The sequence below is a fragment of the Bison bison genome, unplaced genomic scaffold (assembly GCF_000754665.1).
Source record: "Bison bison bison isolate TAMUID 2011002044 unplaced genomic scaffold, Bison_UMD1.0 scf7180017864159, whole genome shotgun sequence".
Classification (NCBI taxonomy): Eukaryota; Metazoa; Chordata; class Mammalia; order Artiodactyla; family Bovidae; genus Bison; species Bison bison.
This window is the reverse complement of record NW_011494731.1, coordinates 612,050-637,753: the sequence shown is the minus strand read 5'-3', so window position 1 is coordinate 637,753 and position 25,704 is coordinate 612,050. Positions and strand designations below refer to the sequence as shown.

The 25,704-nt window shown below is 31.9% G+C and overlaps 1 protein-coding gene across 2 annotated transcripts in view; it reads right to left on the bottom strand.

The window, feature by feature from the left end:
- The window catches only part of GRIK2 (glutamate receptor, ionotropic, kainate 2), a 737,896-nt gene that overhangs the window by 139,316 nt on the left and 572,876 nt on the right, over positions 1 to 25,704 (bottom strand). For both annotated transcript variants that reach the window (XM_010841260.1, XM_010841261.1), the window contains exon 11: positions 16,715 to 16,938. In XM_010841260.1, the coding sequence (XP_010839562.1) occupies positions 16,715 to 16,938 (224 nt within the window). The remainder of the gene's footprint in view (positions 1 to 16,714; positions 16,939 to 25,704) is intronic.

Here is a 25,704-nt window from a genome sequence, read left to right as displayed (position 1 = left end):
TCCTTTAGTATTGACTGGATGGATCTTCTTGCAGTCCAAGGGATTCTCAAGAGTCTTCTCCAACACCACAGTTCAAAAGCATCAATCCTTAGGCTCTCAGCTTTCTTTATAGTCCAACTCTCACACCCATACATGACTCCTGGAAAAACCAGAGTTTTAACTAGACAGATCTTTGTTGGCAAAGTAATGTCTCTGCTTTTTAATATGCTGTCTAGGTTGGCCATAGCTTTTCTTCCAAGGAGCAAGCATCTTTTAATTTCATGGCTGCAGTCACCATCTGCAGTGATTCTGGAGCCCCCAAAAATAGAGTCTCTCACTGTTTCCATTGTTCCCCCATCTATTTGCCATGAAGTGATGGGACCAGATGCCATGATCTTAGTTTTCTGAATCTTGAGTTTTAAGCCAACTTTTTCACTCTCCTCATTCACATTCATCAAGAGAGTCTTTAATTCTTCTTCGATTTCTGCCATAAGAGTGGCATCATCTGTGTACCTGAGGTTATTGATATTTCTCCCAGCAATCTTGCTTCCAGTTTGTGCTTCATCCAGCCCAACATTTCTCATGATGTACTTTGCATATATGTCAAATAAGAAGGGTGACCATATATAGCTTTGACATACCCCTTTTCCAATTTGTAACCAGTCCATTGTTCTATGTCTAGTTCTAATTATTGCTTCTTAACAGGCATATAGGTTTTTCAGGAAGCATATAAGGTGCTCTTGTATTCCCATCTCTTGAAGAATTTTCCACAATTTGTTGTGATCCACACAGTCAAAGGTTTTTAGCATAGTCAATGAAGCAGAAGTAGATGTATTTCTGGAATTCTTTTGCTTTTTCTATGAGCTAATGGATGTTGGCAATTTGATCTCTGGTTCCTCTGTCTTTTATAAACCCAGCTTGAACATCTGGCAGTTCTCAGTTCACATACTGTTGAAGCCTAGCTTGAAGGATTTTGAGCTTTACCTTGCTAGCATGTGAAATGAATGCAATTGTGAAGTAGTTTGAACATTCTTTCGCACTGACTTTCTTTGGGATTTGAATGAAAACTGACCTTTTTCAGTTCTGTGGCCACTGCTGAGTTTTCCAAATGTGCTGTCATATTGAGTGCAGCATTTTAACAGCATCATCTTATAGAATTTGAAGTAGCTCAGCTGGAATTCCATCACCTCCACTTGCCTTGTTCATAGTGATGCTTCATAAGACCTACTTGATTTCATACTCCAGGATGTCTGGCTGTAGGTGAATGATATACCATTGTGGTTATTCCAGTCATTAAGATCCTTTTTGTATAGTTCTTCTGTGCATTGTTGCCACCTCTTCTTAATATCTTCTGCTTCTGTTAGGTCCATACCATTTCTCTCCTTTATTGTGCCTATCTTTCCCAATATGGTATTACTTATTAATAAATTGATGGACATAGAAAGAGTTTTGATAGATCTACCTGGTATTATTTTCAGACAATGAAAAGATCACTGAACTGAAAATCATGGTGGATTGTTGTTTAGAACCTATTCTGAATTTATATAACTTCAATCTTGTTATAAATTATGACCATAGACTTTTTTGTATATATATCATCATATGATCATAAAGTAAATAAATGTTATATTTGCATTGATTCTAAAAAGCAAATAAACAATACTTGGTCTAAATTAGATGGTGTAGCTGCCATTTATGAAGCTTTTATCTAATAGCATTTTTCATTTAAACTAGGCTAAGACCTAACCTATAATACTTTCTATTAATATAAATGAGAGTGTGTAAGAGGAACTAGAAGGCTGCAAACAAAAGATTAAAATGAGCAAATATCTTGCAGGATGGACCATATCCTTTAATAATTGCATTCATTTTAAGATGAGCCATTCAAAATTGCTACCTGTCCAACCTGCATACAATGAGAAAACTAGAAGCATGTAAAAAAATTGCTGTTTGTCCCAAGACAGGTCATTTTAATATCACTGTAGCTGAGTTTTAAACACTTCAGGCTCACATGTCTGCTGAATTAACTACTTATTTTCTAGCTTTCTGCACATATGGTACTTGTAATCCATATTAAATTAGAGCCTTAACAATTATTTTTGATGTTGTCTAATATGTAAGTTAAATTTAAAATACAGTGACCATTCAGCCTTGTTTAGAATATAGGTCATAAGCTAAACAAGTAAAATTTTAAAAAGGTTTTGCCCTCATAAAAATATGTAGCCTCAAAAGTATGTCTCAAGTTAAAAATCTATATAATTCATCTACCTCGAGAGTGCTGGTCATTTATATACAAAAATAGATAATTAATTCTATCCTTGCAATAAATACAAAATAGACTATCAACTATTTTATAAAATACTTTCTCCTTAAACACATGAAGTAATATTAACAAAGCTGGAATATATTTAAGATACATGTTTGCACTCAACTCACAATTTCCCAGAATAAAAAACAGAGTTTGTTTGGTAAATTTATCATTATTCCAAAATAAAAATTTTTCCCAATTACCTAATTATTTTATAACTTTTAACAAATGTAGGGAACTTTTTTTTGAAATTCAATGAGTATCTTTCTGATAATATAATAGAAAAACTTGATTTTCTAATCAAGTTCACAAGTAATAATGAGTGTCACAATATCAGACATTTTTAAACTGAAGAAAAAAGATTTTAATTACCTAATAAAACTTAAAATTTTCACATTTATTATACGACTTTTAAAAAGCAGAATATTAAAAAATGGAAAATTATAAAAATAATTTATAAAACTTTCAATGCTAATTATTAATATAATACATTTCCACTTAATAGATGTGAAAAGATCTTATCTTTATAAATAAGCAAATGAGAGCTGATAACAACTCCTTGAGGAATGGAGCATGGATACTAAATCAGTCTGGTAAAGGTGATTCAATCTATACAGAATGGGTATGATAAAAACTAAAAATTTAAATACACTTGTACATTAAAGCAATTCTTCACACCTTTCATTCAGCAAATTAATTGCCTGGCTATTAATGGAGAACATATAATAAGAGAGAAGGTAGAGATTAAAAGAAGAAAAATGTCCACGGCCAAAAATATTTGGAAATGGCTTAGTTAAACTAACACAATGTAATTTTTTTTTTTATTGCAACCCTTTTCAGAGCCTTTAATTTGCTAATAGCAAATCTCCAAGAAGAGGATGTAGTACACAATTCTCCTGACCTTACTCAGTTGTAGAACGCTCTTGGGTTCATTTTATTCCCTCTAGAAAGAGTTTAGCGTCTAAGATTTTGTATTATCCCTAAAATATTGTATAATACATTTATATAGTGTGCTATGGAGCCTACACATTTTTTAAGGCTCCAACTTCTTCCTTTGTTAGAAAATTTAGGGAAAGCACTGATGTGCTGGAATATTCTGTATCAATAATAAAGCAGAGTATTTTCTATAGGAATGAAAATTTGCATAGGGTAACAATTCATGCTTCCTATACAAAATTAATTTGGTGATTTCATGTATCAAGAATATTTGCCAGGAGAAGAGAGAAAGTATATGGGACCTCTAAAATATGAAATATTTACACTTCTTTTTCATACATCTAAAGACAAGCTTCATTAACTTGTTTAAAAAAAAGAAAATAACAAAACAGGAAGGAGATAGTCAGGCTGGTTAGAGACAGGCACCCTGAAAACAGATGAGAGCTTCAGTCTAAGAATAGTGTAGCACAGAGATAGAAGGTACCAAGTTTCCTGATACCGCATTTAAGCAGCTGTTTCAATCTTGCCCTTCTTGTAGAACAACGATTCTATTTATTTACGTAACTGTTTCATCAGATTTCCCATTACCCACACATGAAATAGTTCCTACTAGCATAGGTCTGAACCTATTACTTAAATTTTCAGAGGATATTATTGATGTTTATATTAGTACTGAATACTCTTAGAAAATGTATGTTTTAAGATTTTTTGATTAAAAATTATAAGCAAGGAAGACCATTTTTACGATCAAACATTTTCCATGTAAAGAGTTAAGGTTTTCTAATAGGATGATAAAATTGGCACCCACAATAACAAATTCCATGAGACTGTCAGATAGCTAACATATTCCTCAGTGCATTTTCTCTTCTTAGTTATTTTAATATGCAGTTGACTTTAAAAATTATGCAAATGGTTTTGATATCAAACCAATCATAATTAAAGGGATAAATTGATATTTAAGTTTAGAATTACTTCAAAGGTTCTAATATATTAATAAAAACCCAACTGTTAACTTTTTCTTTTGAAGTTTTTTGGTGGTGGTTTAGTCACTAAGTCCTGTCCAACTCTTGCGACCCCATGGACTGTAGCCCACCAGGCTCCTCTGTCCATGGGATTTCCCAGGCAAGAATAATGGAGTGGGTTGCCATTTCCTTCTCCAGGAGATCTTCTGGACCTGGAGATTGAACCCCTATTTCCTGTATTACAGGCAAATTCTTTACTGACTGAGCCACCAGGGAAGCCCTTTGCAGCTAGCTTTATAATCTTGTGTTATTGGGAAGATTCTTGAGAGTCCCTTGGACAGCAAGGAGCTCAAACCAGTCAATCCTAAAGGAAATCAACCCTGAATATTCATTAGAAGGACTGATGCTAAAGCTGAAGCTACAATATTTTGGCCACCTGATATGAAGAGCTGACTCATTGGAAAAGATCCTAATGCTGGGAAGATTGAAGGCTAAAGCAGAAGGGGGTGGCTTCTCCTTTAGCCTTCAAAAGGAAAAGAAGGGCAATGATGAGATGGTTAAATAAGGATCACTGACTCAATGAACAAGAATTTGAAAAAACTCCAGGAGATAGGGGAGCACATATGAGCTGGGTGGGCTACATCTGTCCACTGGGTTGCAAAGAGTCCAACACAACTTAGCAACTGAACAACAAAATCATCCTCATCTTTCTGATACACCCTGCATATATCTATAAATACATTCCAACCAGATAACTTGCTATTAATTTTTATGACCTTTGCTTCCCCCTTCATTTGAACCTGGTACATACCTAGCAGTATGCTGAAGGCAGCTCATACTGGCTTGTGAGACCTATTAATTTTCCACCTGTCTTCCCAACTCCATGTTCAGTGAGACTCCACTGGTAACTTGATATTAGCCACAGTGGTAGTATTTAATACCATGAAAATTGGCAATAACTACAAATCAAACGGAGAAGGCAATGGCACCCCACTCCAGTACTCTTGCCTGGAGAATCCCAGGGACAGCGGAGCCTGGTGGGCTGCCGTCTATGGGGTCGCACAGAGTCGGACACGACTGACGCGACTTAGCAGGACAAATCAAAGCCTCTCTCATTGGTGTAGTCAGTTATTAAACAATTTTTATCACACCACTGAATAATACAAATCATTCATGTTAAAATTCTACTCCTTACATTTTTCCTTAATTAATTTTGGCACTGAGTGAAGCACAAGGATTATCTGTACATTAATGCTATAATAATATGTTATTGAACATATTATTTACTAGATCTAAATGGTTTGGAAGGGTTTAATGAAATGGTAACAATGATCAGTTTCATTGATTTGTAATTTAATAATGACAAATTTAAATTGTAATTAGTTGTATTAAAAATGGAATCAAGAAATACTAAATATCACTATCAACTATAAAGGGATTACTAGAAAAAATAAATGTTTTCAAAATGCAGGACTTCCTACTGATTTCCATTTGAAATTTATATTTGATGTAGGAAATTAACTTCAACAATAGGCTGATTTCAGATTCTTATGACCTACATTTATTCTAAGGAATATTTTTTAAGTAAACAAGTCATAAGGATGTACAACAACTTATTTGTATTTTAAACTATCTCAGACTGTTTTTACTATGTGGAATAAGAAAATACCTTATTATAATCACCTATGGGTTATTTTAAGATTTCTGAAGGAAAGGCATTATTTTGGGTTTCCATAAAATCCAGACTTAATTTTACAAATGTAAGATTAAAAATATAGATTTCTACACTTAAAGGTGGAACCTTTCTTTTTTAATTATACAATGGCTTTTCTGTTGTCTCATTAAATAGTTAAAATGCCATTTTTCAAAAAAGAACTGTTCAATCAAATTAAACTGAGTGGCTTTAAACTGAGAATAAAAAGGAAAATATCTAACATATCAACATTGTATCAGAAAGTATGTTTGTTCTATCAATATCTTACTAATATAGCTATATGTTTGCAAGTGAAGTACCAAATATTAAAAAGTAGTTCTATTAAATCAATATGAGCATAATTTACAGTTTAAAGATTCTCTCTTAGATTTACACATCAGAAGCAAGTGTTTAGCTTGCAATACACTTGCTAAAGATTTTAAAAGAAAAGTCCAGTATTAAAAAGCTCAAAGCAGACTGTCCTCTGATCAGTCTCATGGTTATGTGGATCCTATACTGGAAAATGAAACAGACTATGCATTTTTTTTAAAGGACATTCAGTAAATGAAGTTATCAACAAGAGTTAACAAGAATTTGAAGCCAGCATTAAAATGGTAGCATTTTATTTTTTAAGCATCAATTGAACATTTAAATTGCTTTAGATAATATGCAAATATCTGGAATATACCAAAATACCAAATAAGCTACCATAAACATACAAGGCTCACAAAGCTTGTTTTCTCATTGAATTTTTAACTATAAAGTGACTTTAAATAAAATTTCACAGGTGGGCTTTCTGTTCTTCAATTAAATATCTTTTGAAATTTAATCTAGTGTACCAACTATATCAATAAAATATTTTAAACTTAAGTGTATGCACCATATACATAGTAGAGTATCTAAAACAACTGAAGTATGTTTGGAAAGCATTCACTATCTTTCTTTTCAGCTCAAATATCTGAATTTTTAAAAATCAACATAAACATTTTAATTTTTTTGGCAGAAAGAAGATTTAAAACATTATCTTTAATATCTTCCTAATTTAAAAATTTTGAAGCCCTATTTGAAAACTGAAGCAGTAATATGAACATTTCAAAATCAACATGTTTCCCTGAATGTAAATTGTTTTTGCATGTCCTTCTACAAGCAAAATTTTCATAATTTTCAATTTCTTTTGGTAAAATCACCTTAGTAATATCAGTTTCCAAAACATACCTTCAGTCAGTCTAATGAATTGCTAAACTTATGTTTAACACACCTCCCAGCACCCCCATTTTCAGTACCAGTAATAGTAAGGGAAGCAGGGAAACACTTACCTAAATTTTATTATGTTAAAATAATATTCAGGTGCATATTCTGAACCAACTTAGATGACAGTTGTAGCCCTATTCTGTTTATAAAGTTTATCATGCCAGTAACATTCAAAGCCTACAATTTCACCTTTGCTTCAAATATCAAGTCCATTAAATTAAAGGGAAAATCTATTTTAAATTTATTCACCTCATTTTATCATCTCAGGAGTAGTCAGGCCACATGACAATGGGTAATGTTTTAAAATAATTTAGTGTTAAGCATCTCTCATAAAGAATAGCAGGAAATTAAGTTATATCCAGATTTGGGGGTGGAAGGGAGGTGGGAATGATTTTTATATTTGTTGTAAAGTATTGAAACTGAAATTCTGCTTCAATTCAATGTACATTAGATAAATAGAATTATCACAGTTTTAAAATGCAAACGTGTATAACTTGTATAATTACTTCACTAATAAGGTTTTTTTTGGGGGGGTCATAAAGTCATTAGTTTAGTTTCTGGGGCTTCCAAACAAAATTTTTAAAATAGATATAAAATCCACATATTTCTAACAGAGATAACATCACATTTTTACAGTGTACCTTAGTATGCAATGGTTGAGCAAAAATATTTAAAACTATAGGTGTTGAAAACTAACAGAATAGTTTGTGTTGTCACTTGTTTTACAAATCCTATTTTTATATAAAATAAATGATTTCAAGCTCATTCCATTCAAATATCACATTGAAATTCCTATTGCTATTTGAAAGAGCAATATTTTGTCTTAAAAAATATACATATATATACCCAACAGGATTGATATGAAAACAATTTAAGTTGAATGATGTAATTATGTAATGGAATGTAAAAAAATTATAGCAATTAAAGTGTTGTGACATGCTCTAATGAATGAAGTTACATTGGTTGATGACACTATATCTCCTACTCATTAATTATTTGGATAGAGTGCATTAGGTTACATAGCATGAAGAAATAAAGTCATAAATTACCACTAAAAATTGCATCCATACATTTTCATTTAATATTGATGATATTTCTCAAACATCCATAAATTATTTTAAAAAATCAAAACAATATCAGTAGCACTTTGTATTCTCCAGGAAAGCTCGCAACATGGTTCAGTTCTTCACTGTAGGCAGCTAGGGATTTTCAGGGGAAGAAAGTTCGCATTTCTAGAGAGTAAGTTTATAAAGCAAATTTACACATGTATGGCCTGTGTCTCCTGCTTAGATTCCCAAGTGACTGGAAATATTTTGAAAGCTTTCTTATTTTCAGATCTAAAGAGAAAATACACACTTCTTACATGTAGGGTGTTTTTCACCCTAATTAGGGTGACATATTTAAGGAATCACCCGTTATTATAAAGCAATATACCACTAACAAATAGTGCAAATGTTAATAATAGTATTTTAAATATTTTTTAAAGTAGCCAAGGTCTTTTTTCTTTTTCGGAAATTTTAGAAGGAAAAGGTGGAAGATGACTTTAATGTGATAGGCAGATAGACCCAAGTGATAGAAGTACCTTTTTTAATTTTGTTTTCTCATTTCTTCTAAATCTGTTTTCTTTTCTCTAGAACTTCCTCTGTATAATAAATTAGAATTTTTAAAGTATAACAGTAATAGTATTAAACAAACAGAAAACATCTCTAATCTAATTTTTGAGAAGCATGGGAGCAGGAATGATGTATACCTATTTATTTCTTAAGCCGTAGAAATATTTACTGAAAAAAAGCTAATAAATTAATCTCTTTATGGTTCTCAAATTTGACTATTGTTGACATGTAGTATTTATTAGTTTTCCTCCTTTTTGTCTCTCAATTACTTCCTTCACATCATGCACCAGCCCAGTACAAGACTATAAAAGAAAACATCCATGTAAAAGAACTCTTACTCCAAGGAATTGACAGCAAAGGGACAGCTTCATCCAAGTAAAAAATGTGACTAATTCAGATGCCATGCTTATGATTAAAATTTAAAAATATTTATTTCTCTGCACTTAAGACAACTACCTTTTTGAGCTAGTAGTCTCAGTCATTGTACAAATATGTAGAAAGAAACAAGCTCCTAGAGAATATTTCCTTACTCACTATCTTTGTTTCACTGGTGTCCTGCATAGCCTCTACTGTTTCAAAGTGTGTGTGAGAGCTTTGATTTGACAAGACATTGTAGTTTAAAATATTTTATAATGAATATCATTAAATTATTTTAAAAAGATACTGACTTTTCTGGGATAGTTTCAGATCGTGAAGACCTGTCTGAAGTGGCTGAGAAACCTCCCCAAAGCCCAAGGGGACCACTGGAAAGAGAGAAGTGCAATTTTGTTTGGAGAATTAACACAGACAAAATGTGCCTGTGAAACAGCTTCTCACAAACAATTACAGTACTTTGTGGCTGTGGGAGAAGGAGCTATTGAGAAATTGCAAAATATAGAAGTGTATTACTTGGTGAAATTCTGGGTTCTTTTTATCTTGTAGGCTCTTTCTCAAGAGTGATCTCAAAGAATTTCTTTCTAATGGTCATAAAAGGAAAGAAAAGATAAGAGAGCAAAGAAAAAATAAAGAGAAAGAAATAAGCCAAGAGAGTATTGTTCTTCTCCTATTAGTTTTTTTTTTTTTATCTGAATTAGCTAATGAGAAATGTACAAGGGACATGGTAGCAACTGCCAAAAAGCTACCATACTCCTTTTCCAAATATTTCAAAGAAAAACATAATTTCTTACAAAGTACTGCTTCTCATCAGGATGTGTGCATATATGATAAAGTATCTGTGTGTGCATGAGTATACAAAATATGATTACATGTTCCATAAAGGATTCATTAAGAACAGAGATGTGCTATTTTTGGCAGCAAATAAAATAATTTAATAAACATCCAATTCCGAGGTTTTTTTTTTTTTTAGCATTCTTAAGTTTCTTAATGTGAGTCTATACGTTGTAACTTATCGAAATAAGTTTCTATGATTTACTGAGATAGGCACTGTTTCAACTGCTAAATTGAAATAAATCACCATAGGGTGACCAGAGTTCTCAGAAGCTTATTGTCTGAGATAGGTATTGAATGGACACACTTAAGCGACTAGACAGAGGGAGCTTTTTTGCTTTCAGGGGTATTTGAATTCAATTCAGTGATGGAGGCAAGTAAAGACACAGAGACAAATAATTTATCCATAGGATACAAAAAGTGTAAATAGACTACCAAACATCTTGCATTTATACTTAATTTTGTCCTAACAATCAAAAAAATGTGAAAAAATACTTTGGAAAGAAATATGGAAATTGTAAAAGATAGTCAAGCATAATTATCTTTAAAAGAAAATGCCATCAAGCATTTGATTACAGAAGATTACCAAAAAATCACTTTAATTTTAAATCATTTTTGTCTTTATCAACTTTTTATCGTATCTTTTATCCTTGTAAATGTCTAGCATAATTATGAAATTGAGAAGTAGAAAACGTTTATCTTCTTTTATGATGATTGAGAGTCTGTTCTTTATCTAATACAGATAATTTCAGTCAAAAGCTCCACTGTGTCAATTGTCAAGATACAATATTCACCATAGGTAAAAAAAGTCACTGATTCAACTTAATTTCAATTGATTTTTTTCTATCAGTTTCAAAAACTATTTTTTTTCTTCATTAGTGACTTCATTTATACTTTAAAACCATGAATATTATTGGAACCATTAAAAATAAAGAGGTAAATTATTTTATAATTAGTTTACCAAATAGCAATTGTGAAAAAAAGGCCTGTTAACACAGAAGTAGCCCTAACTTGTATGGAAATATAATTTGAATGTGCATTTAGTTTTATTCAATGTGACTTTTAGGTTCATAATTGACATATTTATTAGTATAATCAACTATAATAATCACTTCACAGGTGTGAAAGGCATACTAGCAGAAGAGGACTACTTCAAGCCAAACTTTCATTAAATTCTAGAAAAAAAAAATCTAAATAGGAAGAGGAACAACAGATAGGCTTCTCTGCAATTTACTTAAGTTAAAAAATACTGAAAAATAGAAGCAAAATATATCTAAAATTATGGAGAGGTAAACCTGAAATGATATCCTAGTAAGAGGTGGGAGAGTTGGTGGCAAAGGCACGCAACAAAATTGGCATTTCATTTCAGTGTGACAACAGTCTTTCTGACAGCAGGTTAGTTTAACACTGAACATCCCACCAAAACAGTAATCCATTTCCAAGTGCATAATAATTCATTGTTGCCCTTCACTGTATATTAAATGTCACCCATCATTGTGACAGGAATATAAAAGCTACTGCATACTAGTCAGGAGCCAAAATCAAAGCTGTTAATGCAAGCACTTTGGACAGGGTTTTCCAAACCCAGTTAAACCATCAAAAACCCCACTAATGTTTACAACATCTTTACCCCTGAGCTCCAGGAGAAATACAGACTATTTTTGCAAGTATGAGGACTCTCAGTAAGGCAATAGCCTTGTCATCTTGTGACTGCAGACCATGTTAGAGCCAACACATATATCAAGACTGTCCTGGCAGTCACTGTAATAATAACAACAAACCCTTGAGCAAGTTCTAGGCAGACTAAACCTTGCTCCCCTGCAACCTAACCCAACAATACAATAGTTAATACTCTAATATCATAAAAACCATGCAAAGTAATTCAATACAAAATTATATAAGAAATTCCTATATTCTTTTTTAACTAAGAAAATCTAATCTTACGTATTTAACAGTTTGAGTGTCCCTGATTTGCTATTCTTGATAAGAAGGCCAGGTTAGTCAATATTGCTTGGTTTCTTTTACTCTTTCTCCTATATTTGTCCTATTTATTTGCTCATTTAAGTAACCTAAGAAATTTTTCTGTATAATAATATCCTTACTACCAAATTTGGTATAGTATTATTTTTCTTCTTCAGAATGTATTTGTATCTAATTTTAAAATGCCAATTTCAGAATAAAATATGCAATGTTCCTATATACTTAGTGAATATTATTAAATTTACATCAATCCTGTTGGAAGGAAATGTATATGCCATTATTACTTTCTTTTAGGTTCAATTTTTAGTTCTTAATATCTATATACCAAACTACAAAGGACCTCAGACCAAGATTTACATGCTAAATTTCTAAACAGCTCTAGTTTTCTTGGAAACAACTATAGCTAAAAGAAAATTTCAAACTCTCTAATATTATAGGGATTTAAATTGACTCATTTTATGAATAGGACCTATCATACCAATACTATCTATATTTTTTAAAAAGGAAATATTTGAAGCAAGGTGAAAAATAATCTCTCATTAGTGCAAAGGGTGGGTTCCCTAAATAGGCTTATTATATGACTAATTGCCATCCCTATACTAATATACCTAGATTAAAGAAAACAAAAGAATAGAAAGAAAGAGAAAAAGATTTAGGGGCACATATGATTAAGTACATGTCCATCACGGACAAGATTTCTTCCTAATCCTCTGTCAGCCAAGAACTATTGTTAGAATACCTAGGGTAAGGCCATTGTATGGCTAGAATGTAGTAGCTCATCATTTTTACTCTTTAATAAGAGTTCTTACTTAATTAAGATAAGCATGCTGATTACGCCATTATGCTATAAACAATAATGCAACTGTGTGAGAGATCATGGACTATAAAGCCATTCCAGGACAAACAAATAAGATCATATATCTTGATTTTAATACTAAAATAAATTTAGAGAATTTTCAAGTATTTCTTAGAATTTTTCTTATAAAAAAGTGTAGGGAAATATTAAAATGGTATCATGATTTACCTTTAAATTTAATTTTAAAAATATAAAAATCTAAGAATTATTATCATTTATCAGTTTATCACAAATTTAATGTTGTTAATACTGTGATACAACAGATATTCAATAAGACTCAAATCTAGTATTCTAATGATAAATAACAAATTTCTTTATGTCTTACTTCCTTTATAGTTGTATATTTTTCAGTGAAACATACATTAACAAGTCATCTTTAGATAAACATATATAAAATATATGTAATCATTAAAAATGTTGGATAACTATAAAATATTTTTACCACTTTCATTCAAACCCAAAATATATGTGTCAAATAAACACATTGGTTAAGAGTTTTTAGTCAATAAATGTATCAAGTCATGTTTGTTCTTGGATTTGAGCATCTGGTACAATTCTTAGAACATTATAGGTATCTAGTAGATAATTGCTGAATAAATTAATCTATAGATGAAGGGTATAAATTAATGTTTAATACTTTATGGAATCCTAATTGTCCAGTGTTCACTACAGGTATAAGAGATATTTGACTAATCGAGTGAATGATTGATGGAATAATTAAAGTGGAAACAGAAAACAAACTGAAGGTGTGGCTTGATAGCTAAAAAGATAAAGATTAATTACAACAATAATAACTGGGACACTGTCATCTGGTGACTGAGAAAAGTAAAGTAATGCCAATTAAAAATTATAATGATATTTCAATCATTTATTATATTTTAATTTTGAGATAAAATTATTACATAGTTTCTCAAAATATCATATAAAATAATATTCAATAATTATAGAAATATGAATTCTGTTGAAGTAATATTACTTTAGAACTTTGCATTTTTGTGAATTTCAGTGGAAATAAAATGATATCTGAGAATTTTTAAATGTAATTTGTCTTTCTCTGTTATCTTATGAGGATAAGGACAAAGAATATGCATAAAGAAAATGTAATTTTAATTTTGACATCAATAATGATGTTAACTTCATCAGTGATCTCTATATAGCATAAGATATAGTGCTTATTCATAGATAAAATGCTATGCTTATTTTGAATTGATAATAAATGATTATAATGCCATTTTGGTTAGAAAGGTAATTAAGTTCTTTGCAATTGAAATTCAGACATTTTGCTGTTATTTGTACATCGTGAACTTCTTTCACAGTAGCAGGAGTTCAATACAATGTCAAAGTGGATTTTAGTTATCCAAAACCATTTCGTTTTGGAGGTTCAGTTTAGAATTTAAACTGACTCTATTCATGAAATTTTCTTTTCATTTGAGTTTTAGTGTTTTTTTTCTAATTTGACAATATTTATATGAGATAACAATGTTGAGAATTGAAGGAAATATTCTGAGATAATATGTAAAGAATTGATTTTCACTATGTATACTTTTTTTAAGAACATCAAATATATTTCTTAATAGAGGATACCCTATATTATTTTAATAGAATATTTGTTAATTTACCCATAAATGAAGATATTAAACTTAATTTTTCAAACTATATGAAACTGTATCTCACTATTGAATGATGTGCTGAAATAGAATCATTTTCAAATCCATTCATTTAATCACTGACAAAATTCAGCAGTATATTCTAAAAGTCAAAGACACTAAAAAATGGCATACCAGTTAATGGTATGTTTTCAGATAGAAGGACATAGATGGATTTCTTTTGTGTAAAATTTGTATAGCTTATCATAATTCTACACATATTATATGATTTCATGTTTATCAAAGTAAGAGCTATAGAAAATTTTAGAAGTGCAAATCAATATCACATGATTCTATTTGCTAATACACTTTTAAGCTGGAATTATATTCAGATATCTCCGTATTTGCTTTTGAACCTAATTTTAGAAGATTTAGGCACAGAATATTAGGAATATCTAAAATTTCTAAGTTGATTTTAAAGTAATTCAATAGTCTCTGCTAAGATCCCCTGGAAACTGATGTTAGAACTTAATTTAGCTTGACTGATGCCCACACAATTGCCTCATAACTATCTCAGGACATTTTCCTCTAGGCTTTGTTTATATCCTTCCTGAGAATTTTGTTAATTTGATTATGAGGGAACAGGTGTACCTGCAGACATCAAAAAAAATTTTTTCTATACTTCAGAATCTTTGTTTATTACTATTTGTTCTGTGGGTGGGCTGCAGAGTTCTTTACTCATTGAATTATTTAAGCTGTAATCCATGAACTCATTTCTCTGAACACATATAAACCAGGACGGCTTGTGTTAGACACTATTAAAAAAGATGTAATTGGTCCAAAGAATCTCAAACATGAGGTTGGGTTTTATTTGCACAAGATATGGAAAAAACTGGAGCTAAAAATTTATGAGCTTCATACTCCAAATTCTCATTTTGGGGGGAAACACTCTAAAATTCAAATAAAAATTTTAACTCAGTCTACCATATAACTACATATGTAATATGAATATATGATTCTAATACAGATTTTCAGTCAAATACAACTAATAATTTTCTGAAGGACTCATATATTAATACTGAAATTATTAGGTGGAAAATTATAAGTCTATATAACATTTATATGTAAATATATACACATATATTTCAGATATATATACACATACATTTCAGAAATATGTGTATTATAAAAATATAAATATATGATAATAATTTTATTCTTTTCTTAACTGAATAAACTAAGCATTTTTCATTGCTAGGAAAAATATATGACTTTGTTAAAAAATGTTCAAGGAATGACAAATGTTCTTAGTGATAATTGATCAGAAGACTCCTACATAATGTAATTGAAAAAAAAATAACCCACATATTTAATACTTAAATTTGGATTTAAGCAAAAATATTTATAGTTGTACTTTTTAAGTGTTATTATCAATGTGAAAATTGGATTTAGAGTTCTCTTTTTGATATCTGGTAGAAAATAAATATTCAGACTACACTAAGTATTGACTTTGAAAGTCATTTGAGTAACAACGGAGCTCTGAGTCCAGGGATAGTTTTAATCTCCTTAATCAAGACCAAAAAAAAAAAACTAAACTAAACCATATCAAAATAATCTATCTGTTGAAAATTTGATAGTAAGGTAAACAGAAATAAAAAATGACCATAAATATTCATTTCCAGAGTGACAACAGAGTAGCAAAAACCACATATAGTGAGGTATATCATAGACTTTAAAAGTCATTATAAGATATAAACATATGCATTTTTCACTTAGGCAATTGAGTTTCTGATCCTGTGACTTAAATATACCCTACATGTCAACAAATACAATGTAATTTTTTGTGGTGATGTGTTTATTATGTGAAAAAAATATATACATTTTATATAGAAAATCATGACAGGTTTTTATACTTAAAAAGCTTATTTTTAATCAGCATCTTTTTTTTAAAAACCTCCTTTTAAATTTTATTACTTTGGTTTTTCTTATAAGTATTTCATTAATTTAAATTAGTAAAACATTGTTTTGCTCTCTGGTCCAAGATAAATTTTCAAAATGAGGAAATACTTTTTATATCATAGTGATCTGAACTGCTTTTAGTTTCTGATTAAGAAGAGTAATCTCTAACGCATCTATAGCTTACTGACATAACCAGCATGCTTTCTGCCCCAAAAGGCATCACAGTACATTTTAATAAGCTATATGACTTAAAAGTTCATTATTCTACAGCACTCCATGGGAAATAAAGAAAAAGAAAAGTAAAATTGATTGTGACTTTTGACAATTATTAGTTAGAAAAAAGAGGTAACAATTGCCAAAAAAATCACAAAAGTGAGCATGTTACCTGGCTATGACAAAGAGCACACAACTGACACCCAAGTAAGCCAGCAGAATATACATCCAGATATCAGGGGAGAGAGGATTCAGGAAGGAGAAGACGCCTGGGTTTGTACCATTGGGCTTGCGGTACAAAATACTTATTCCAAGTGTCATAAAGGGCTTGGAAAAGTCGATGACCTTCTCTCGAACGTAGGTAATAGCCAGTGGAGCAACTGCAAGGTCAGCTTTCTGTAGAGAGAAACATAAAAAAGGAAAAAAAATTGCTCTTAAGTCATAAGAAAGTAGCAATCATATTAAATAAAACAAAGACTTTACACTTCAGAATTGTCTCAAAACAGTCACATTAACATTTAAAACATTCTTCATTCTGAAGTGAAGTATTTGATTTACTCTGCTACTCATTTCTATGATTCTAGATTAGCAAATCCGCAGTTATGGCAAGTACATATAGAAATAAAAACTGTATAGGATGAAAAAACTGAAAAAACTATCATACATTTAGGACCTGAATTATTATGCTATTAAACTAGCTCATAATACTTTTAAATTGAACTTTATAAACAATATCAATTGTGATTTTCCAAATACTATGGTCAAATTGTAAACAATAATAATAACTACCTCAAATTGTTTGACTGATAATCAGGAAACATTTCTTTTACTGGTTTTAAAACTATTTAGTATGGTTAAAATGTTTTAGTCTTTAAACAGTTAACATCGTGAAAATCCTCTTTTAATATGATTGTGTTTACTGCCTCTGAGTTTTGTTTCTATCTCTCTAATTTGTTTTATATTATTTAATGAAAATCCTTGCAGCCTTGCCTAAATCACATTAGGAAATTAGTTTTTCAATTTTCACAAAGTTGCTAATTTTCCACGGTAGCTTAAATATGTTAAATTACTAATGCTTTTCACTCACCATGTTATAACCATCTGTCAGGGATGAACTTAAGCTCTAACGTGTTTCAAAAAATAATTATAATATTTTGAAATAACCAAAGCATTTATTTCAACCTATGATGGGAACCTATATTTCTATATTTCTTTTATGTTTATAAAAATATGGAGCTTTCAGAGAATATATAGAAATGCTCATCTGAAAGAGCTACAGAAAGGTGTACAACAAAATGAAATTGGTTGGCCCTTTACTGTTTCCTTTTCTCAGGGATTGTTGGAGGACTTAAGGAAGAAATTTCTCTAAGAGGCTAAGTTTGTTGACAATATTATTCTGAGTATGCGTTTGTGTGCATTTGTGTGTTGTGGGGGGCCGTGGGAGATGCTTGGATAGAATACCTTTGATAGTAGCAATGAAGAAAGACAGACATTTCCTAACAACCAGAAAGGAAAAACAGATCTTCAGGGTCCTGGGAAGAGTACAATCATATTTCACATCCATAAGTCAATGAATATCAACTTATCCCTGGAGCATTTGCCATGCAACAGGCATTGTGCTAAGAAGGCTCCTTGAAGTGTCATATTTAATTTTTACACAATCCTACTATTAGTCCCAGTTTCAGATATGGAAAGTGAAACCGCAGATGTTAAAAACTTGTTCATTGTCATAGTGCGAATTTAGCAATGGAACCAAGGGCATAAAACTAAGCTTTTGGAATCTGTACTAAAACTAACTAAGACGTGCATCTCAGAAACTGGAAATGGAACTGTGGAGACATCATTCATTCATTCATGATAGAGTTTGTAGAACTGGAAATGAAACAAGAATGCACAGAAGCAAGGGTGGGAATTGATAGATTATAGTGTCAGAATTTAGAGGGTCAGGGGCAGAGTTCAAGAAAATAGAGTGTTTTCCACAAAAGAGATAGCACTTCCTCCAAGACAGAAGAAAAGGAAGTAAAGATCGTCTGAAAAAATAAACAAGTTAGGAAAGGAAAGTGATCATTACAAGATTTATATATATATCTATATATGGTTTTTAAAAAAGGACAACATAGAGTGGTGGTTTATTCCTAATTTGGTGATTGAATTCAGCAGTTTTATCATGTGTCACTTAACTTCATAACCTGCCCTCCTCCTAGGCACATAGAAAGCAAAATTTTGTCACATATAAAATGTGTAAGTAAATATGCTTTAAACTTATAAAATACTTTTTAATTCATAAAATATTATCAAAAGTTAAGAAACAATTCAAGTAACATATTAAGACAAATTTACTACATTATTCCAAAGATGTTGTTCCATAGGCTTATATTAATATGATTGACAAAGCATACATCAAATTTCAAAATTTATTCAGCACTGCCTAAAAAAAGTTATATTCCAATTATTAAAAGAAAAAACCCCACAAATATGTGTAGTATGCTTTCAATTATAAAATAAATCAATTATTTGAAACAAAAGATACAGATACTTTTAACCATTTAATTAAAAAAAATGCAGAGTGGTACATGTGTAGAATAGAATATTATCCAGCAACTTAAAGAAATGTGCTGTGTGTTAGTCACTCAGTTGACTCTTTGTGACCCCATGGACTATAGCCCACCAGATTCTTCTGTCCATGGAATTTTCCAGGCATTAATATTGTAGTGGATTTCCATTTCCTATTCCGGAGGATCTTCCCAATCCAGTGATCCAACCTGCAACTCTTGCATCTCTTGCATGGGCAGGTGGACTCTTTACCACTATGCCACCTGGAAAGCCCTCAAGAAATGTGCTATCAAGCCACAAAAAGACATAGAAGGCCCTAAATACAAATTGCTAAGTGAAAGATGCCAGTCTGAAAAGACAACATATTATATAATTCCATACATATGACATTCTGGAAGAGACAAAACTATAAATACAGTGAAGAGATCAGTGAGTACCCAGATATCCAGAGATGAGACAGTAATGAATAGGTAGAGCACAGAACATTTTTAGGGCAGTGATGCTATCCTGTATGACACTGTAATGATGGATATATGACATTACGCGTTTATCAAAATCCATAAAACTAAAAGGAATCCATAAAATGGAAGATCCAAAGAAGAATGAACCTTAGTGAAAAATATGGATTTTAGCTAATAATATCAATAAAAGTTCATCACTTGTAACAAAAGTACTACACTCATGGTATCTGATATTAAAAGCAATTGTAGTGTTAAGGGGGTAAGATAGAAGAAGATATATGGAATCTCTGCTTTCTGCACAATTTTACAATAAACCTAAAACAGATCTTAAAATGCCTATTAACTATTTTTAAATAAGAGAGCTTTTAAACCATATCCTCAGTTAGTAGAATTCATGTTATATGTTGATTAATTAAAACTAGGTTGTTAACTATTAAAAATAAAACACAAAATTTACTGAACATCACTTGTCAAAAATAAGCCATATCTAACGCACACCAATAAAGCAGAAATAGATGTTTTTCTGGAACTCTCTTGCTTTTTCCAAGATCAGCCCTGGGATTTCTTTGGAAGGAATGACGCTAAAGCTGAAACTCCTGTACTTTGGCCACCTCATGCGAAGAGTTGACTCTTTGGAAAAGACTCTGATGCTGGGAGGGATTGGGGGCAGGAGGAGAAGGGGACGACAGAGGACAAGATGGCTAGATGGCATCACTGACTCGATGGACGTGAGTCTGAGTGAACTCCGGGAGTTGGTGATGGACAGGGAGGCCTGGAGTGCTGCGATTCATGGGGTCACAAAGAGTCAGACACGACTGAGAGACTGAACTGAACTGAACTGAATGCACACCAAAGATGTTAAAAATCCATGTAAAAAATGAGACCTCAGAACTATCTTGCAGCAGTAAAGATGACCACTTACTTATACATTATAGCATTATCTGTTAATAAGCTCTGACCTCATTAGAAACCCATTAATAATATAATAATTTTGGAATCTAATCAAGATGTTATTATATTAAAGATGTTTATAATGAGAGCTGTGGTATTTTTCCATCAAACATCATGTTATTAAAGATTGAGCATTTGGAGAAAAGACCTTGATGGTAAACCAGAATCACCCCAGAACTTTCAATCTCTGTAGAGAGAGGTTAATATAATTAATTTAATGAAAATTGATTTAGTAATTGATTTTATTTTAAAGAATAAAGTATTCCTGGATTAGCAAGAGCCAGTAGTCAAAATTGATTTTTAAAAACAATTTCATCACAAGAAATATAAATAATTAAATTGTTATGTGTCACATGAATAGTACAAATGAAAGGGAGAGTTCACTTCAACCATCAGATTGGGTCACAGAAGACCTTTCCAAACAATTATACTTGCATTACAGCTTGAAGAAAGAGCCTGAGATGACAAAGGTCTGAATTAGGAGGGTGATAATAGCAGGAAAAAGGAATATGTTAGCAGTAGCTAGCTTCAGATGGATTCATCCTGGGCCAACACTATACTGCATACTTTGCCCATAATAGTTACATCAATTCTCACAACAGATAAACCAAATTTGTAGTGTGATTTCTTTTCCATGGATGAAAAAAACAGAACTGTGAGAGTTTCAACAGTTTGATCCCAAAGATGATTTAACCATATTAATTTCCCACCATTTTCTGTACAATTATCCAAATACATCATGACTAATTCTTCTGCTACAGTTCCTATATTCCCATACCCCAAATGATCTCCCCATTTCTCCACTATACAAATTCTATGACACGTCTCTGATTCTTTTCCTCCAATGTAGGCATCCCTGAACATTCTGTACACATTAAGTTATCCTAAGCAAATATTTATGCACTTATAAACTTATCCATGCAGTTTAACATGCAACAATACTTTGTTGTGTTATTTCTGAGTTTTTCACAGGTAAGTCACCTAATATGAGAGTTTTGAATGCACACATTGTTGCCATTGTATTATCAGAATGTAAGCACTTTGAAGCCTGCAGGCATTCTCTTCAATCAAAGCACATCGCACTGAAATGAGAGAATGGTAAAGTAGCTCTCCCTGGAAATTTCACAAAGATGTCTAGGCAGCACTATTTTATTAATTTAATAAGGATTAATTTACTATCATTCTATGTGAAACTCTTCCAAACTGTCTTATTTAGCCCTTGATCATAATCAATCTAACATCTCTAGGGTATTGGACAAATCTGACACCAAGGAATAGCTTAGCAAATGTTTGCTGAACAGTTTCAATTTAAGTTACTTAAATGTTAAAAGAAAATTAAAAGGAAATCACTCAGAGAATTTTAAAATTAAACTTTTTTCTGATCTCATACTAGAAATGAGATTTATTTGTACATTAATATAATTCCTAGTGAACTAACCATCTAGGGAGAACAGAATAATTCTTTTTGTGGAGTTATATAGCTAATAGCAGTCCTTTGATTAATGTCTCATTAAAGATCAAAGAAGAATGGTAGAATTTATTGGTGTAAGTTCTAATTCCATAATACAAAAATTCGATAATAAACTATATCTTCATGAATGGTACAATGACCCCAAATTTGATCATGTTAAGGAAATTTTTATTATGAAGTCCAAGAATCAAAAACATAACAATGTTATGTTATTTGTGACCTGATCAGTGAAACATCTTAATCATACTTCTGAAAGTTCTTGCAGTTTAACAATGGAAAACCAGTTCTAAACATTTTCTTTTCCATAGTTTTCTGAAATGCTTAGTAAAAGGGTAAAATAACTAAAGTAGTAAGTGCACATGAATAAATTGGAATATTTTTAGTTAAGACATTTAAGCTAGTTAAAAAATGATGTGTATTAAGTTAAATGTCACTTATCAGTGGTAGCACACTTTCCCAAATTCTTCACAATGTATAAATGTGAACAAATGCTTTGCCTCTGTGTGTACTTTCAGAGAAACAGTTCATTTTCTGTAAATATGGTAGAGAATCCTCCCGGTCGGAATGTTGCATGATACCTGCTTTCAGTCTTGTGCAATTAGTATCTGTTCTTCATCTGAAAACCAGAAAGGTTTTTAGATTTTTTTTCCCAGTTGTTTCTTTCTTTTTTTATTGAAGAATAATTGCTTTACAGAATTTTGTTGTTTTCTGTCAAACCTCAACATGAATCAGCTATAGGTATACATATATCCCCTCCCTTTTGAACCTCCATCTCCCTCCCCATTCCACCCCTCTAGGTTGATATAGAGCTCCTGTTTGAGTTTCCTGAGCCATACAGCAAATTCCCGTTGGCTATTTTAAACATGGTAATATAAGTTTTCATGTTATTCTTTCCATACATCTCACCCTCTCCCCACCTCTCCCCATGTCCATAAGTCTATTCTCTATGTCTGTTTCTCCATTGCTGCCCTGTAAATAAGTTCTTCAGTACCATTCTTCTAGATTCTATATATATGTATGTTAGAATACAATATTTATCTCTCTTTCTGACTCACTTCACTCTGTATAATAGGTTCTAGGTTCATCCACCTCATCAGAACTGACTTAAATGTGTTCCTTTATATGGCTGAGTAATATCTCATTGTGTATATGTACCACAATTTCTTTATCCATTCGTCTGTTGATGGACATCTAGGTTGCTTTCATGTTCTAGCTATTGCAAATAGTGCTGCAATGAACAATGGGATACATGTGTCTTTTTCAGTTTTGGTTTCCTCAGGGTATATGCCTAGGAGTAGGATTGCTGGGTCGTATGATGGCTTTATTCCTAGTTTTTTAAGGAATCTCCATAACCACCTTCCAGAGTGGCTGTATCAGTTTACATTTCCACCAACAGTGCAAGAGTGTTCCCTTTTCTCCAGGCCCTCTCCAGCATTTATTGTTTGTAGACTTTTTGATGATGGCCACTCTGACCGGTGTGAGGTGATATCTCATTGTGGTTTTGATTTGCATTTCTCTAATAATGAGTGATATTGAGCATCTTTTCATATGTTTGTCAGCCATCTGTATGTCTTCTTTGGAGAAATGTCTGTTTAGGTTTTTTCCCCACTTTTTGATTGGGTTGTTTGTTTTTCTGGCATTGGGTTGTATGTGTTGCTTATACATTTTGGAAATTAATCCTTTGTTAGTTGTTTCATTTGCTATTATTTTCTCCTATTCTGAGGGTTGTCTTTTCCCCTGCTTATAGTTCTCTTTGCTGTGCAAAAACTTTTAAGGTTAATTAGGTCCCACTTCTTTACTTTTGTTTCATTTCCATTACTCTAGGAGGTGGGTAATCATCCATTACTCTAGAGATCTTGCTTTGATTTATGTCATCAAGTGTTCTGCCTACGTTTCCTCTAAGAGTTTTATAGTTTCTGGTCTTACATTTAGGTCTTTAATCCATTTTGAATTTTTCTTTGTATATGGTGTTAGAAAGTGTTCTAATTTCATTCTTTTACACATAGCTGTCCAGTTTTCCAAGCACCATTTATTGAAGAGGCTGTCTTTGCAACACTGTATATTCTTGCCTCCTTTGTCAAAAATAAGGTACCCATAGGTGCATGGGTTTATTTCTGGGCCTTCTATCTTCTTCCATTGGTCTATATTTCTGTTTTTGTGCCATTACTATACTGTCTTGATGACAGTAGCTTTGTAGTATAATCTGAAGTCAGGAAGGTTGATTCCTCCAGCTCCATTCTTTTTTCTCAAGACTGCTTTGGCTATTCGGTGTCTTTTGTGTTTCTATATGAATTGTGAATTTTTTTATTCTAGTTCTGTGAAAAATGCCATTGCTAATTTGATAGGGATCACATTGAATCTGTAGATTGCATTTGGTAATATAATCATTTTCACAATATTGATTTTTCCTACCCAAGAACATGCAATATCTCTCCCTCTGTTTATATCATCTTTGATTTCTTTCATTTAAAAGATCGCTCTGGTCTTTTTCTTTTTCAAATGTGCATTTCTTTAATTTTGAAAAATATACACAGGAGAAGCCATGTGTTTTACATAGGAATACACACATTAACAAAGCATTTCTTGTATTTTCCCAAAACTCTATTATATCTGTCTGAAATTTAAATTAAATATATCAGAACCTTTTAAGTTAAAATGAGATCCCTGAAACTACTGGATACACTCAACTTTTTCTCAAGATTAAATGAACAGAGAATGTGAATATGGTTTATGTTAAATAAGGTTTATTGTTAGCTTTATTGCCTATAGTCTATAAGATGCAACTTTATTGCAGCTTTGCAAACAGAATACATTTCTTAAAAAAAAAAAAACTGATCAAAATTTTCCAAATACATATAACTCTATATGATAGAGTAGAGTGCAACACTGTTGTTACATAGTTATAGAAATACTATAGAACCCAAGAGCATAGGGTAAGCAAAAGAAATGCAATCCTGAGGCATTTGAAAAAGATGGTTTGATGAATCCTTTTAAGTGTAGGTTTAGAAAACATGGAGGAGGGGGAAAAAATACATGCACACTGCAGTCAGGAGTGAAATACATTAAATACCTATTCAGCAAGACGCATGTGGGGGCAAATGGTGAATTTCAGACACAGGCACACTCACTCATTCTCCTGTTTCTTCTCCTGCTACCAGAACGACCTTTCTGGTCTTTTACATGTACAAACCAAATTATCATTTCTTGCTCAGAATCTTCTACTGACTTCCAACACACGGAGAATAAAATCTAATCTCAGCCTACACCACACTGGCTACCTCATCAGTATCAGTTCCAGTCACCTGCTGGTCTTAGTCGGATTACTCTTGTTCCAACAACTCTGGTCCCCATGCTAATTTTCAAACCTGTGCACACATTTCTGTTCAAGATCTTTCTACTTGCTATTCCTTCTGCCTAGAAATCTTGTCCCTTACACTTCCACATAGCTTATTCTCTTCTTTCATGTATGTGCCTGTTCTGATGTCAGTCACTCAAAGGGATCTTTCCTGACCATTCATTCTATCACATTTATTTACTGACCATGAAGAAGAGACATTACTTTGCCAACAAAGGTCTGTCTAGTCAAGGCTATGGTTTTTCCTGTGGTCATGTATGGATGTGAGAGTTGGACTGTGAAGAAGACTGAGCACCGAAGAACTGATGCTTTTGAACCGTGGTGTTGGAGAAGACTCTTGAGAGTCCCTTGGACTGCAAGGAGATCCAACC